Consider the following 13,171-nt stretch of genomic DNA (forward strand, 5'->3'; position numbering starts at 1 on the left):
GGGGGGGAGATAAACCGTTAGAGATGGAGAGGTAATGGCTCGAGGGATCCTTCAATTTTACGACAACGCGAGCGTTTCGATTAATTCTCTTTACGAGCAACAGTTTTCTTTGTTAATTACCAAGTCCTTTCTCATTTTCAGTACCAAACTATTTGTCTTCTCGACGCTATCAACGTTTCACCTGAATTGCAATCATTTAATTGTTATTTAATTGCCAACGTCTGATGTTCCAAATAAATTAAAACTTCAGTAGAAAATTATTAAATCGAAAATTCTATATTCGAGTGTCAATTCAGAAAAAAATCTTTCGGCGAATAAATAATATGGAAATCTTATTCAATAATTGTTATAGCAGGAAAAATTAATAATTGTTTATTAATTTGGAGGTATTTATTTTATTTAGAGTTCTGGGGAATTTTTTTGGGTAAAAAAATTGATGGGAAAGCGGAAAATTCGGGAAAGGAGTGGAAAAAATATCTCGAAATGCTATCAGATTTCGGTCTTTATGTCGGGGAATTCTCAGGGTGTCTGCAACTGAGAATCAGTGGATACGATTCACCTCGAGAAGGCGAGTGTCTGCACGAGGTTAATGGACACCTGGATGAGAAGGGAGAGGTGTGAATTCAATGAGGAATTGAAGGGACGGGAAACGGGGCTTTCCTTTCTGCTACGTCGGCTGGGAAATGGAATGAGGAAGTGGAATGATTTTTTTTTTAATGGGCCAAAAAGAAATTCCGCGAGGATGAAAAATCAACTTCCGACGGATTTCGGGGATTTATTCTCAGGAAATTTCTGGGATGGGGATGGATTACTCTGGCGAGTGTGAAAAATTAATCAATTAATTATAATTAATATGATTACTATTCCATTAATTGATTATTTAAAAAATAATTAATGGAAGGAAATGGAGAATATGAAATTCTTTTGGCGAGAATATTCTACATCTTCGTGACATCACTGGCTATTGCGGGAGAAAAGGGCAATTCATGATTAAATCTACAAGGAATTCGTCTGGAATGAGTGGAAAAATTAATGAGACGTGACGAGTGCATTCTTGAATAATTAGAATGATAAATGCACCAGTTGAAAAATGCAAATGGATTAATTCAATTAATTCGCAATTCAAATGACGGAATTCTTCTCTTTAAATAACGAAATCTCCCAAGGAATCATTTAAGAACAAATAAATAAATAAGAACGGTAGGAAAATACAATTAATTTCAGGCGGAAATTATCCATCACCTCAAGGTAATTATTGAATAATTATTCTATGAATAATTACTTTGAGAAGGGAGTGGAATAAAAAGAGTGAATAAATAAATTCAAGAAATCAGAGATAAAACTGAAGACTTTTGAATAATTTTTTGAATTTGAATTTTTTGAATTTTTTGAATCGACTTTTTGAATAATAAATTATTCCGGGGGCAGGTGGGAATTCATAGCAACATTAATATGAAAAAATGCAGAAACTTAATGAATTTAAAGATGAAATAATAATCTACAGGTATCTCGTGACAATAGAGAAGTATAAAAAAAAAATATTTAGGGGGTATGACACGGAGTGGTACATGTGCGGATCGATGAATCCAGAAGGTCAGGGAGAAATTGAGGGCACGGGGGGCATTTTTTTCCCCTTCATGAATTTGTCATCGCGTATTCACTCTTCAGGTCTCATTCCGAGGGGTTCCCCCAGCGAATTTATAATTTCACATCGCTGAAATGATGAACGAGCACCAGGTGGACACGACGAGCATCTCCGAGGAGAAAAAAAAAAAAGGACTGAGTAATAACGATCAGCCCCTTTTGTTCGTCATTCCCGGAGTGAGGGGTAGTTTCATTAACTCCGGAATAACCCACCCCAACGGGAGATATCCCGCGGGATTTACCAGCGAATAGGGGAGAGTGCACCCTTCGGTGGTCAATACCGCGATTTTTTCGGTCATTAAACGCCGAAAAATCGCCGCAGAATGTTTTTCACGTGTCCCTTTGTTTATTCTCAATAAAAAAAAATCGGAAAATATTTATATTGGGGATTTTTTTAATAGTAAGGGGAGAGAAATTATGTGGGCGATAATTTCTCGATTTATCGGTAATTTCCGACGGTCCAGGATTACCCTGGGGAATTACTATCACAGGAACACCTGGGGAGGTGCTAAAGGTCCTGAGTGGTACCTCTGGAGCGATTTATCATAATTATTTCGGTGGTAATCCGGGTCAAGTCACTTACCTCGTTAATTCGGATGATTCACACGAGTGTTAACCATTCACTGGACATTGTTTCATTCACTCAACTGGATAATGTCACTGGTGGGTATTTTTTTTTGGAAATTCAGAGACTCTTCTGAGGGGAATTGGATGATGTGCTCTGTACGACGTTTGCCGGACGACTGTTGCGTCGTTATTTCCCGGCGCGCGAAAAACCTCTCGTCCGGCGCTTCCCCGTCGCTCCCTTTACCCACGTCCAAGAAACAGTTCCTTTTGTCAGTTTTTTTCCTTTTTTCCCCTTTTTCTCTTTTTTCTCTTCTTTCCCTTTTTTCCCTTTTTTCCCTTTTTTCCCTTTTTTCCTTTTTTTTCTTTTCCCTTTCTGTACTTTTCCCTTTCTAAAAAAAATTAAAATTAAAATTAAAACGAATAGTCTCACCGATTTTTACCGCAGCATTCAACGCATGTAAAATATTTTTTTATATACATAATAATATTTTTAAAAATTCGTATTTGTTATGTATAATTTTTATCATTAAAAAAATGAGATTTAATATTAAATTAATGTAAATATCGGAATTATTGTTTTTGATAAATCGAGTTTGTGTTTAGATGAAGAGGAATGTGGAGTTTAGAGATTATTGTTGCTTTTTGTTTTGTAGAATCTCATGAACAAGAGCCAGAGGACCGGAATGAATAATTCTAGCTCCCTGGATGCACACGAGAAATTCAGAAAGTCGCTTTTAACATCCAACAACGAGAATCACTTGATTCTAAATTTAATTGCGGCTCATCACGCTAGTCTAGAGCTAAATGATTCTCCATTGATCATCCATTGAGATTTAATGCATTAGGAATTCAGGAAGTAATTCAGCTATTGTTATCAGCGGTTTAGTTTCATCTCGATAGCGACACGAGGAGCTGCAAGATTCCCATAAAAATTGAAATGAATTCAATTAAATTACATAGAACTAACTAATTAATCACTCGCAATTCAATTGTAATAATTGCAATATACTTCCTTATTATATCCCTCCATCTTAAAAATGACAAAAAAAATGTACAGTATCTGTGGAATTATTTTTTATCCCCAATTTTATCAATTATCAATTTGCAAACATTATTTTCCTGGATATATTTTATCTTGATTATTTATCCGTGCGATTCGCTCTGCTGTTATGACGCGGTATTGATCCTGTAGATCCCCCTATTGTCGCCATAGCAGCACCGGAAGTCCTGGCCAAAACGGCAATTTAATGTTTAACATTATGACAACCACGTGGAGAAAAAGCCACACACCTGGCAGGGAACGTTTCATGTCCACCTGCAGCTGATGGCCTTCAAATTCAGATTCGAGGCGCGTGTAATTGAAAAAAAAAATTGGTAAGACAGGGATTCCCCAGTCGACAGCTGACAACGAAGCGATGGATCCGACCATTCAACGTCAATCAGAACATCATCCACGTGGAAAATAATGCGAGGGTCTGTCCTCAGATGGAAGTGCCTCTCCATCCCCGTTTTGCCCTTATCGTCATCGGACCAAGTGAAAAAAATTGTCGGAGGTCAGGATGACACCCTGCAAAATACTCCTCCAGCGGCTCCAGAAGCTCCACGTGTCCCCAAGTCAATTCATCCATTTAGCGAAACGTAATTATCATTTTACACCGCGAGTTTTTTCGGTGGGAAATGGTGATGACACCCTCCGAGGAATTATCAGGTATTGGAGCCAGAGATTCGAGGATGAGGGCATCCCAGAGCCCGTGGGATCCATCGAGCACATCCTTGCACACGTCATTGGCAGGAAATCGGTAAAGGATCTATAGAAAGAAATGTGCGCATGCGCGGTAGATCTCGGTTTATTTGAATTGTCCGGACTGAGAAAATGGTTAATTCATGAATTTTTGATATATTCGTATTTTATTCATTGCTTTTTATTATTTTATTGTAATCTGGAATTTTAATTTTTTAATGCTGAAATTATTACAGATTTTAGATCTGGCGAATTATTTTGACAGGAAATTGACAGCTGAAGAGGCGAAAAAATTGGAGTTACTTTGCGAGTGCAGATTGTCAAGGTGAGGATTGTAATGATTATAAAAAATAATTAATAATCAATTGGCGATTTTATTTTACGTGATGCAATTATTTTGATGGTTAAATAGTTGAAATATTCGATGATTATTATTCAGTAATTATTTTTTAAGAATGCCAGTTCAATATATAATTGGAGAATGGGATTTTCGAGACATCACTCTGAAGCTGGTGCCTCCGATTTTCATTCCCCGCCCCGAAACCGAATTCTTCATCGATTTCATCCTGAAGAGGCTGTCCGAGTCCTCCGGGAGTCCGAGAGTCCTCGAAATTGGCACGGGATCTGGTGCGATTTCTCTCGCTCTAGCCCACTCCTGTGATAAGGTACATCTCGAATTTCCCTGTAATTAAATCCCCTGGAACATCAGCTCAAGGAAAACGTGAATTTCAGGTGCACTGCATTGCCATCGATCAGAATCCCCACGCGTGTGATCTCGCCAGGGAGAACTGCAGGAATCTCAACCTCCAGGATCGAATTTCCATCGTCAATGCTACCCTGGAGGCTCCAGGGAGAATTCAAAAAATTGATAACCAATGCGGTGTTGATTTCGAGGAGGATAAATTCGATTTCATCGTTAGCAATCCACCGTACGTTCCCACCAAGAAAATTATGAACCTAGAACCTGAGGTCAAAGTGTAAGACATAATCAATTTTATTATTATTATTTATTGTGATCCCCCGATATTTTTCCATGTAATTTTAAAAATTGCGCGAATAATTCCGATGAACTGTCGAAAATTTAAAAATTGTTATAAATCCGTAAAATCTATGGACCGAATTTTATAAGAATTCCCTCAATTTTATTTTTCAACTCGTCATTACAATCGGTTGAAGTGTGTTAATTTTTTACTACAGCTTCGAGGATATCAGAGCACTGGACGGTGGACCGGATGGCCTCAAGCTGATAAAACCTATCATGAGGTATGCGTCGACAGCTCTGAATCCCCTTGGCCACCTATTCCTGGAGATTGACACCTCTCACAGCGAATACATCAAATTTTTCACTGAAAAATTCACAGATCTCAACCTGAAATTCGATCACGTGTACAAAGATTACTGCAACAACGATAGGTTTATTGAAATAACTAAACTTAAATAATTGAAATCAATAAATAAATTGTACAAATCCGCATGCTCGTTCAACTGATAATTAACATAGTCTTCATTATAATTAAACACACCGGTATTTACTACTCAATTGGATTACCCAACGACAATAATTACAAATCCAAGAAAAAGTTGAATTACATTTATTTCAACTGTAATACTGTTAAAAACAATTGTGTCTCAGTCACAATAGTTCCTCGGGTAGCACCATATGAACTTACCATTCACTTTGGAATGTCACGTCATATATTTACCTATTTTTTTATGATTGTAATACTATATTACCGCGTACAAAAAATCCAATAGAAAAACCCATTGTTTCCCTTCGAAAACCTTTAAATTTTCGTTGACCTTGCATTTAAACTTATCGGATAATTTCATGAAATAATTTCTACATAATAATTTTAGCTGATTCTTCATGAAATTGAGATAGAATTTCTCCACAGAATCCTAATACGATATTCTCAAAGAAAACGTCAGGTATTTCTTCCAAGCTTTTAAACGCGTGAATTTTCTATCCTAATATGATAATTAATCAACAAAAGTGCCTTAAAAAATTTATCCACCCGTCAATTGACTGAAATTCTCCAGGATAACTCGTCTAATGATCATCGAGAGCAGAGGAGCAGTGGAAAGCGCGATAAAAACGAGTAGAAAAATTGACATTTGTCTTATTTGTTCGCTTTCAAAGCCAGAGCTCAACAATTGGTCTATTTACACGATATAAGCGGTAAAAAATATGTGACAAAAGGCCTTGAGCTTCGATTAACAGTGATGGAAGTGGCAAAAAGTGCACATTGATCTCGAAACAATGATAAAAGTACGAGAATCGACGAATCTCATGTGAATTTCCTCTAATAAGTACGTAACAATTTCCCGCTATTAGTGCCTTTACCCAATCAATACTCGATTTCCCGATCAAGAACTGGGTAGCCTCAGACATTTGTCTAATATTAAAACGTCTCCTTAAAAAACCGATAGAAAACGCGATTAATTAATCGTTCTAGATATCACTTCGCTATTTTAATAATCAAGTCACTCAGTTCACATCACCTCACAAAATCACTTTGCATTCAACACTTGCTCCCATTTTTGAATTACAAATGAAGTGCGGCATGGACAAATCAATACGGTCAATGGCCAAACGGTGGCACGAGGTGCATCGACTCCACTTCGAGGGCATAAATAAATTTTTTTCGGAAAACAATGATAAAATTTCTATTACGAAAATTGTCATCTTATAAAAACGATTCATCAAAGAAAAATATGTCATTCTTCAAAGACTGATTGAAAAAAATAAAACAATGAATTAATATCTAAAACAGTAAATGTCCTTCTGAAATCTTTTAAAATTAAACAAAAAAAAAATCCTCGAAGTGTCGTCGACGCCCCTAAATATTGTCCGTCTCATTGTCCTTGGACCTGTCAGCGGGTCTGAGAGAGGCCCTGGAGGCCTCACCAAGCTCCGTCAAGAGCAGAGTCTCATCGAGATCCATGGAAGACGGAGGATCCTGCTGAGTACCGCTGACACTCCTCGCGAGTTTTCTCATGGCCCTATCCCTCCTCTGCCTGTCTCTCTCAAGCTTCAACCTGGTAAACTCATCATCAGAGCTGGTCGACGTCTCCGATGACCTGATGCTGACATTGTCATCACCAAAATCAAAGGCCTCACTGAGCCTTGCTGAATCAGAGGACACCTGTGCTCTCGTCTGATACTTTCCACCACCGAATGGTCCAGCTGGTGCACTGGCTGAGTACAAATCCCCATTCCTCGGTTTACTAGGGACATCCATTGGAGCAGTAGGTGTTGGTGCACCATTGGTTGGAAATATAGTCTGAACGTGGGGACGGTGTTCAGGGCGCATTGAATTAACAGTCATCTGCTCGTCGACCTCTTCGATTACTCCAATCCTCATGGAGCCACCGGCATTAGTCCCCTGGCGATTTTGAAGTGAAGCCGATGAACTGGAGTTGGCGAGTTTTCCTGGTGTTTTGCTACCACCGTCGGGCCTGTCCTCCTTGCTGAAGAGCCTCTTGAGGACACTTGTGACGCTGTTTACTCGTGTCAATGAACCCCCCAGGTTGCTGGGGGTTGAGCCACCCGTGAATGGCCTATCCCTGTTACTAACTCTGCTCGCACTCCTCGATATCTTTCCACCTGCCATGAAGTGAATCCCCGAGGCTGCGTCCTCAGCTATATCACCCCGAAATTTCATACCTGGATATGACTCTGGATTCATCTCGTCGATTCTCACTGACGATGGCTGCAACTCCTGCTGCGCCGCTGACAGCTGAATTCCAGCAGTTGATGCCACTGGATGCTCCTCTCTGAAGGCTTGAGCTGCTGCTGTGTATGGCAGTTCTACCGGGAATATCTCGTCCCAGTACTGGTCACGGATTAGCTCAGGGTGATCATGATGCATCTCGTCGACTATTAGATACGACACCTGAAGATTTCTATCGACAATCCAATTCACTTCGAAATCATCGTCATCCTCTCCGAAAGGATTGATGAGAGTCTCAGCGACTTTGAGCCATCCCATATAAAAGAAGAACTGGAGAGTCGTGAAGACTGGGAAATAGATGTCAATGTTGGCACCAACTTTAGAAGTGTGAACCCACTGTCTCCCCATGACACTCGTCAAAAAATAAGTGTAAACAGCAAGTGTTACGACTTGAGTGTAAACCAGAGGAACAGATATTGTATCGTAATGAATTAAACTCCCACAATTGCCTCTGAATTTATTCAGCTCATCTATCAGAGTCTTCACCGCAAAATCATCACGAATTCTTCCCTCTTTTCGAGCCCTGGTGACAATACTCGATGCCCAGACAATTGGCAGCCAGTGTTTACTCGGTTTTGGAAATTTTGAATTGAGACTCTGAAATATCGCGAGCTCGTTCTCCAGGAGGAGGCCAGCGTCCACGAAGTGATCGAGAGTTGGAAAACGTTTTTTCACACGTGGTGATACGTTCGCCAGTACTAGAGTCAAACAAACGCAGACGTACCTAGAGCAATCAGAGGTAATTACTGCCTACGATCTACGTAAAAGTACAAGACATCGGCTTTTCGATGATTCAATGATTTAAAATTGATGTGAATTATTTATTCAACTGGAGTAATGAATTTAATATCCATTTACCTGACAATTGTTCGTCTCATTAGTCTTCCTCTTTCATCATTCCCATGAATAGTTGCCGATACGAAAACAGCGATGGAATCAGGCCACGGAATGGCAGTGTACTGGTTCCACCACCGGGTCATAACAATACTGACATAAAATCCGAGTACAAATGACAATGGGATAAGATCACTGTACTCATTGCAGTACGCAACAACAGCCTCGAAGGTCTTCTGCTGTTCTTTATCAAGAATGAATCGATAGAGCGCCGAAAGGCTGTAGTAAATGAATAAAAATAGGGCGAGATCCAGCCAGACTAGTTTATAAACACTCGCTCTCCACCTGAAATAAAATATATAATGTAACAATATAATAATAAAAAATTTATTCATGCAATCCAGAGTCATTGCTTCCCAGAAAATTCATCATTACTCTTTTAATGTGAAATCCTTGGATGTGAATCACGTAATGGATGAGGAATTATTTTTCTGTCTCGTTCATCATTTTTTATGGAGAAATATATCAGCATGGATATGAGGGAATGACAATTCGTGGCCATGAATTGATACTAGTACTTTCGTGGCGTGTTTAAATGTAATGACACTGGTAATCGATATTAAATGTGAAAGAATAGCGCAAAACACTGGCCTACAGACCCACTTACCTGGTATTACAATTCATGTAAAATCATTATTAACAAAGATGCAACAAATTCAATTAATCATCGATTGACAATGCGGGGTAATTAACAGGTGAAATAAATTAATTAGAATGAGGAATTTAATTCAATTGAATTGTTTCGAAAAGTCTGTCGGTTCTGATTTTTAATTATTTTATTGCTGTCGGTTATGATTTTTTATTAATTTATTGCTGTCGGTCGTGCCATTATTTCGTGTTTATTTATGATTTATTTTTTTAGAATTGATCGGGCTAGTGTCGGATTGTCTGATCCGGTCTATTTTCGAGAGACGGGTGTGCCAATGCTGTGAGCTGGTTGATGACGTAAATGTTGGCGATGATTAGTGAAAAAATGAGATCATTGTTCATGACTGTTATTAAAAAAAAAATTCAAACGGAATAAATTGAGCGATTACCCCGGATTCCGAAGGGTTTGATTAGGGGTGTTTCTAATATCCGTTGAATGACCTCGAATTAATGATATATCTTATCTTTCGTGCGAATCCCATCTGTCGCGGTACATGTTATCAATTATCATCACGATTCTTTCAACTTGTCGTGCTGATTTCCATTTACAAGTGGCACTGGAGTGAATTAATCTCCCAGCGTTGATTAGTCGCTTCAATTAGGGATTTTGTCGGGCAAAAGTGATGCCAATTTTCTGGATGATTAGTTTTGGGTAATTGTTATTGTAATTGTTATTGAGATGTGCATCGATTTTTATGGAGTTTTGTGAGAAATTTTCGTGGTGATAATTTATTTTTTTTCATCGCTGAATATTTTCCGAGAATTTTGTGATTGAAATTATGGATTCGTTAATTAAGTCATTAATGGGTAGATCGAGGAAAATTGAGGAATCATTTTTCTCGGAATTTCGAGTCATTTATCTGTGCGCCTCACGATAATTCATCATGTGCTGTTTCGTATTATCGGAGTGATAGAGGGACTGGTCATTTTATTTGTCATATCAATGAAGTAATCAAGTATATAGTGTTTTTAAAATGATTCTCATGTTGTTTACGTCGTAACGATCATTGTTTATCGAGGAATTGTCAATTAATTTTTTTCCTGACAGATTTTTCCGCGCAATCGACGACAATTACATAACATTTCCTACATTCAATGAATCTTAAAAACCATTGATTCTACGAAAAAACATCAAATGACCTTCCCTCAAGGAAATTTCTTCAGCTACAAAAAAGTCCTTAAGAATTTCCTTCCCAAGTCGATACCTTTCGAGATAAATCGACAATTCAAACCGACAAGAAAAAAATTCACCGTATCTTAAAACAATAATATAATTAATAACAAATAAATTACTGATACCTCAGAAGAAGTTTGAAGAAGCACCCCAATCCCCGACAAGTGGCAACCTCCGCAGTATACGTCACAGTCATTTCAATGATTCAAGAACAAAATAAATCCAAAAAAATGGCTATCACTTCACTCTTATTCCACTGTTTATTATCCCTCAAGGAAGAATCACTTTTTTCTTATTCCTGAAGTACTCCGACAGGTTTCTTACATCACACACTCCAAAGTCAATTTCAAAACATATGTTTATCTCGAGATAAACGGCACTAGGTGTTGAATGACGGGTCCTCATTATTTTCCACTCAAGGATAGCCGGTGCTATTTGCGTTAAAAAATTATTTCACTTATTTCACATTGATCCCTGGTCATACCAGTGATATTTATTGTCACAGTATCACAGTAGATTCTTTCATTGAATTAATTGATTATTTATCCTGCAATCAGGTGTTTATTGGATAGTTTCCAGGATCCAGGAAGTTTGTTGGCCTTCTCGTGCTCAAAGTGACTGAATCCCCATGATTCATCGCACATGGACATTGAAAAATTGTTCAATCACCTTGAATTCAAATTATTTAGCCCGTGAGTTTAATCTAATGCAGATGATATCACAAAACATTATGGAAATTCTTTTTCACTTTAACTCCAATTTCCGGTGGATTTACTTTAACTGTCGATCTTCTCATTCCTCCTGGAAAAAATTAATGAAAAAAAAAGCGTTCGAGGTAATTTATTTCTGCTCAGTATTCCAGTCGAATACTTCCTCTGCATTAATCCTCTATTTCTGGGAATCCTGGATTTTAAATACGCGATTTACATCGAAATTTATGAATTTTCTGGGTTAAAAATGTGACGCAATTAAATCGTAAAATTAAATGGGTTTGGGGAGTGTTAAAAATAAATACTTTTGTCACCAATTGTTTTTCTATTGCGGCATTTAGAATTTTATTACACCGAGTTTTGTTGGGAATTGGAATTTTTCTGATTTTGAAGTGAATACTTGAATGCAAATAAAAATTGATTTTTTTCAGGTCATTGCAAAATCGATGAAACCCAATAAAAATGTAAACATTGACATAAAAAAATTTCCAGTATTTTCAGGAAAAAGGTTAAAATTTCCTCTTAACTCCAGGAATTATTCTCGTTAAATGGAATTTAATTAAGTCGGAAGGATCACAGGATGATAATGACATAACATCAGAAATAATGAAGTAATCTATCACAAAACGAATTTATTAAACCCTAACTCCGTATGGCAACAAATTTCTTGATAAGAATTGAACAAACACGATCGAGAGTTGCCTCCAGATATGACGAGGGAATTCACATAAATTTTTTCTTAAAAAAAAAAAGCGAATCCCCAGTAAATGTGCCCCACAATCCTCGCACTGTCCCTCGCATTAGTATTCAGCACTCGCTAATCACAACAGCAATCACCAGCTCTAGTTGCACAACTCCTTCATGGTTTTACATCCTCTTTGCGTGTGCCCTGCACTAGCTATGACCTGTACAGTGTTCCATTGCACTAGATCGACATAAACACGTTACCAGGAAACCATGACGTCGTCACTCGAGGACGGGATGAAAAACGCTAACAACCGAATGATTAGATCTTATCACAACGGCTGTGCAAATCGTAAAAATTCCAGAATTACTACCACGGGTTGAAGATAAATGAAAATTCATTTTTACAGATATTCACGTACTTGAGAGTATTTACTCATTAAGTTCAATCCAATTGAATCATCTCCAGGGAATCATCAGGGCTTAATCAGAATCACTCAAAACTCATTTCCAATAATTATTAGCATTTTATTTTTAATTATTTCATTCTGTTAATCTCATGAATCAATTATTCCTCCATTAATGAGATTTTTTATTTTTCACTGTTTCGATAACTGAGGGATTCCTTCTAGATTGATTTGAAGATTTAATATTCAGTTAATGTGGGACGAACTGTTTGAGATAATTCGAGATTTGACAATAGAATAATCGGGGACATGACAATTCAACTGCGAAAATCCTCGAGATGTCACGTGATGTTGCTAAAATAAAATCGAGACCTCGTGACACCTCCTGGGAGACAGTTTGGCGCGGTGTCGGGGTATCAGCTGATTGCGAGGGGGAGGGAAACGGGGGGGGTTAATATATGAGAATATGGACCCCACATGTCCGAATGAAAATAATACCCTCGACGGAGATGATTCAGGGAATTAATTCCCGGAACAATTGGCGTCAGTATTTCCGTTGATTTGGAATGCGAAGGAAACTAGTGTGCGGTAGAATGTGGGGGGCAGGATGCTGGAATTATTCTTCCCTCTCTGGAGTTGAGAATTTTTTATTGATCTACACACCAGGTTTTACTTACCCGAGGTGAATGGCAAGTAAACACGTGTTGGTTTTTGTATTTTGTTGAGTTGTGACTGGCGTTCGGGTACGTTGAACCAAATGTCCGCACTTGACGTCGAGTGAGAAGGCACTGAGTTTACTATTACTCGGGGACTTACGTTGTATTGCAATCTCACGGACGGGGGAATCCCCTCTCCTCGGACCTCCCCCTTTTACCGCCGGCCGCCAATTCAAACCGCTGATAAGAAATTCGATTTTCCTCTCATTTTCTCTCATAATATGAAAAGTCTAGAGGATTAATACCTCTGAC

General features: G+C 38.2%; 3 protein-coding genes across 8 annotated transcripts in view; 1 reads left to right on the forward strand and 2 right to left on the reverse strand.

Moving 5' to 3' along the window:
- Positions 1 to 2,379, reverse strand: part of SP1173 — a 17,921-nt gene extending 15,542 nt beyond the window's left edge. For both annotated transcript variants that reach the window (XM_011299397.1, XM_011299396.1), the window contains exon 1: positions 2,228 to 2,379. The gene's annotated coding sequence lies outside the window, so the exon portion shown is untranslated. The remainder of the gene's footprint in view (positions 1 to 2,227) is intronic.
- Positions 2,380 to 3,724: 1,345 nt separating this feature from the next.
- On the forward strand, positions 3,725 to 5,440 carry HemK1 (HemK methyltransferase 1). Its single transcript, XM_011299398.1, has 5 exons — positions 3,725 to 4,010; positions 4,189 to 4,277; positions 4,407 to 4,617; positions 4,685 to 4,929; positions 5,150 to 5,440. The coding sequence occupies exons 1-5, from the start codon at positions 3,771 to 3,773 to the stop codon at positions 5,391 to 5,393; spliced, it is 1,029 nt and encodes a 342-aa protein (XP_011297700.1). The 5' UTR covers positions 3,725 to 3,770; the 3' UTR covers positions 5,394 to 5,440.
- Positions 5,441 to 5,528: 88 nt separating this feature from the next.
- On the reverse strand, positions 5,529 to 12,980 carry LOC105263288 (bestrophin-4). 5 transcript variants are annotated; one of them, XM_011299401.1, is made up of 5 exons: positions 12,219 to 12,868; positions 11,950 to 12,103; positions 10,528 to 11,203; positions 8,545 to 8,865; positions 5,529 to 8,410 (listed from the first exon to the last, which is right to left on the reverse strand). In XM_011299401.1, the coding sequence occupies exons 3-5, from the start codon at positions 10,596 to 10,598 to the stop codon at positions 6,793 to 6,795; spliced, it is 2,010 nt and encodes a 669-aa protein (XP_011297703.1). In that variant the 5' UTR covers positions 10,599 to 11,203; positions 11,950 to 12,103; positions 12,219 to 12,868; the 3' UTR covers positions 5,529 to 6,792. The 5 variants fall into 5 exon arrangements, with proteins under 5 accessions (XP_011297703.1, XP_011297702.1, XP_011297705.1 ...); XM_011299400.1 differs by having other exon boundaries at positions 11,950 to 12,137; XM_011299403.1 differs by lacking the exons at positions 11,950 to 12,103; positions 12,219 to 12,868 and adding an exon at positions 12,881 to 12,980 and having other exon boundaries at positions 10,528 to 11,071.
- Positions 12,981 to 13,171: the final 191 nt, after the last annotated feature.

This window comes from Fopius arisanus, unplaced genomic scaffold (genome assembly GCF_000806365.1).
Source record: "Fopius arisanus strain USDA-PBARC FA_bdor unplaced genomic scaffold, ASM80636v1 scaffold00014, whole genome shotgun sequence".
Classification (NCBI taxonomy): Eukaryota; Metazoa; Arthropoda; class Insecta; order Hymenoptera; family Braconidae; genus Fopius; species Fopius arisanus.

What these genes read in the sequence shown, in the direction of transcription:
- HemK1 (XM_011299398.1), top strand. Translation starts at nt 3,771, where the DNA reads ATGACACCCTGCAAAATACTCCTCCAGCGGCTCCAGAAGCTCCACGTG. An exon ending in ACGTCATTGGCAGGAAATCG is followed by an intron (nt 4,011 to 4,188) that starts GTAAAGGATCTA and finishes AAATTATTACAG; the next exon opens with ATTTTAGATCTGGCGAATTA. An exon ending in TGCGAGTGCAGATTGTCAAG is followed by an intron (nt 4,278 to 4,406) that starts GTGAGGATTGTA and finishes TTATTTTTTAAG; the next exon opens with AATGCCAGTTCAATATATAA.
- LOC105263288 (XM_011299403.1), bottom strand. Translation starts at nt 10,598, where the DNA reads ATGACTGTGACGTATACTGCGGAGGTTGCCACTTGTCGGGGATTGGGG. An exon ending in TTCTTCAAACTTCTTCTGAG is followed by an intron (nt 8,866 to 10,527) that starts GTATCAGTAATT and finishes ATTTTATTTCAG; the next exon opens with GTGGAGAGCGAGTGTTTATA. An exon ending in ATGAGACGAACAATTGTCAG is followed by an intron (nt 8,411 to 8,544) that starts GTAAATGGATAT and finishes TGATTGCTCTAG; the next exon opens with GTACGTCTGCGTTTGTTTGA.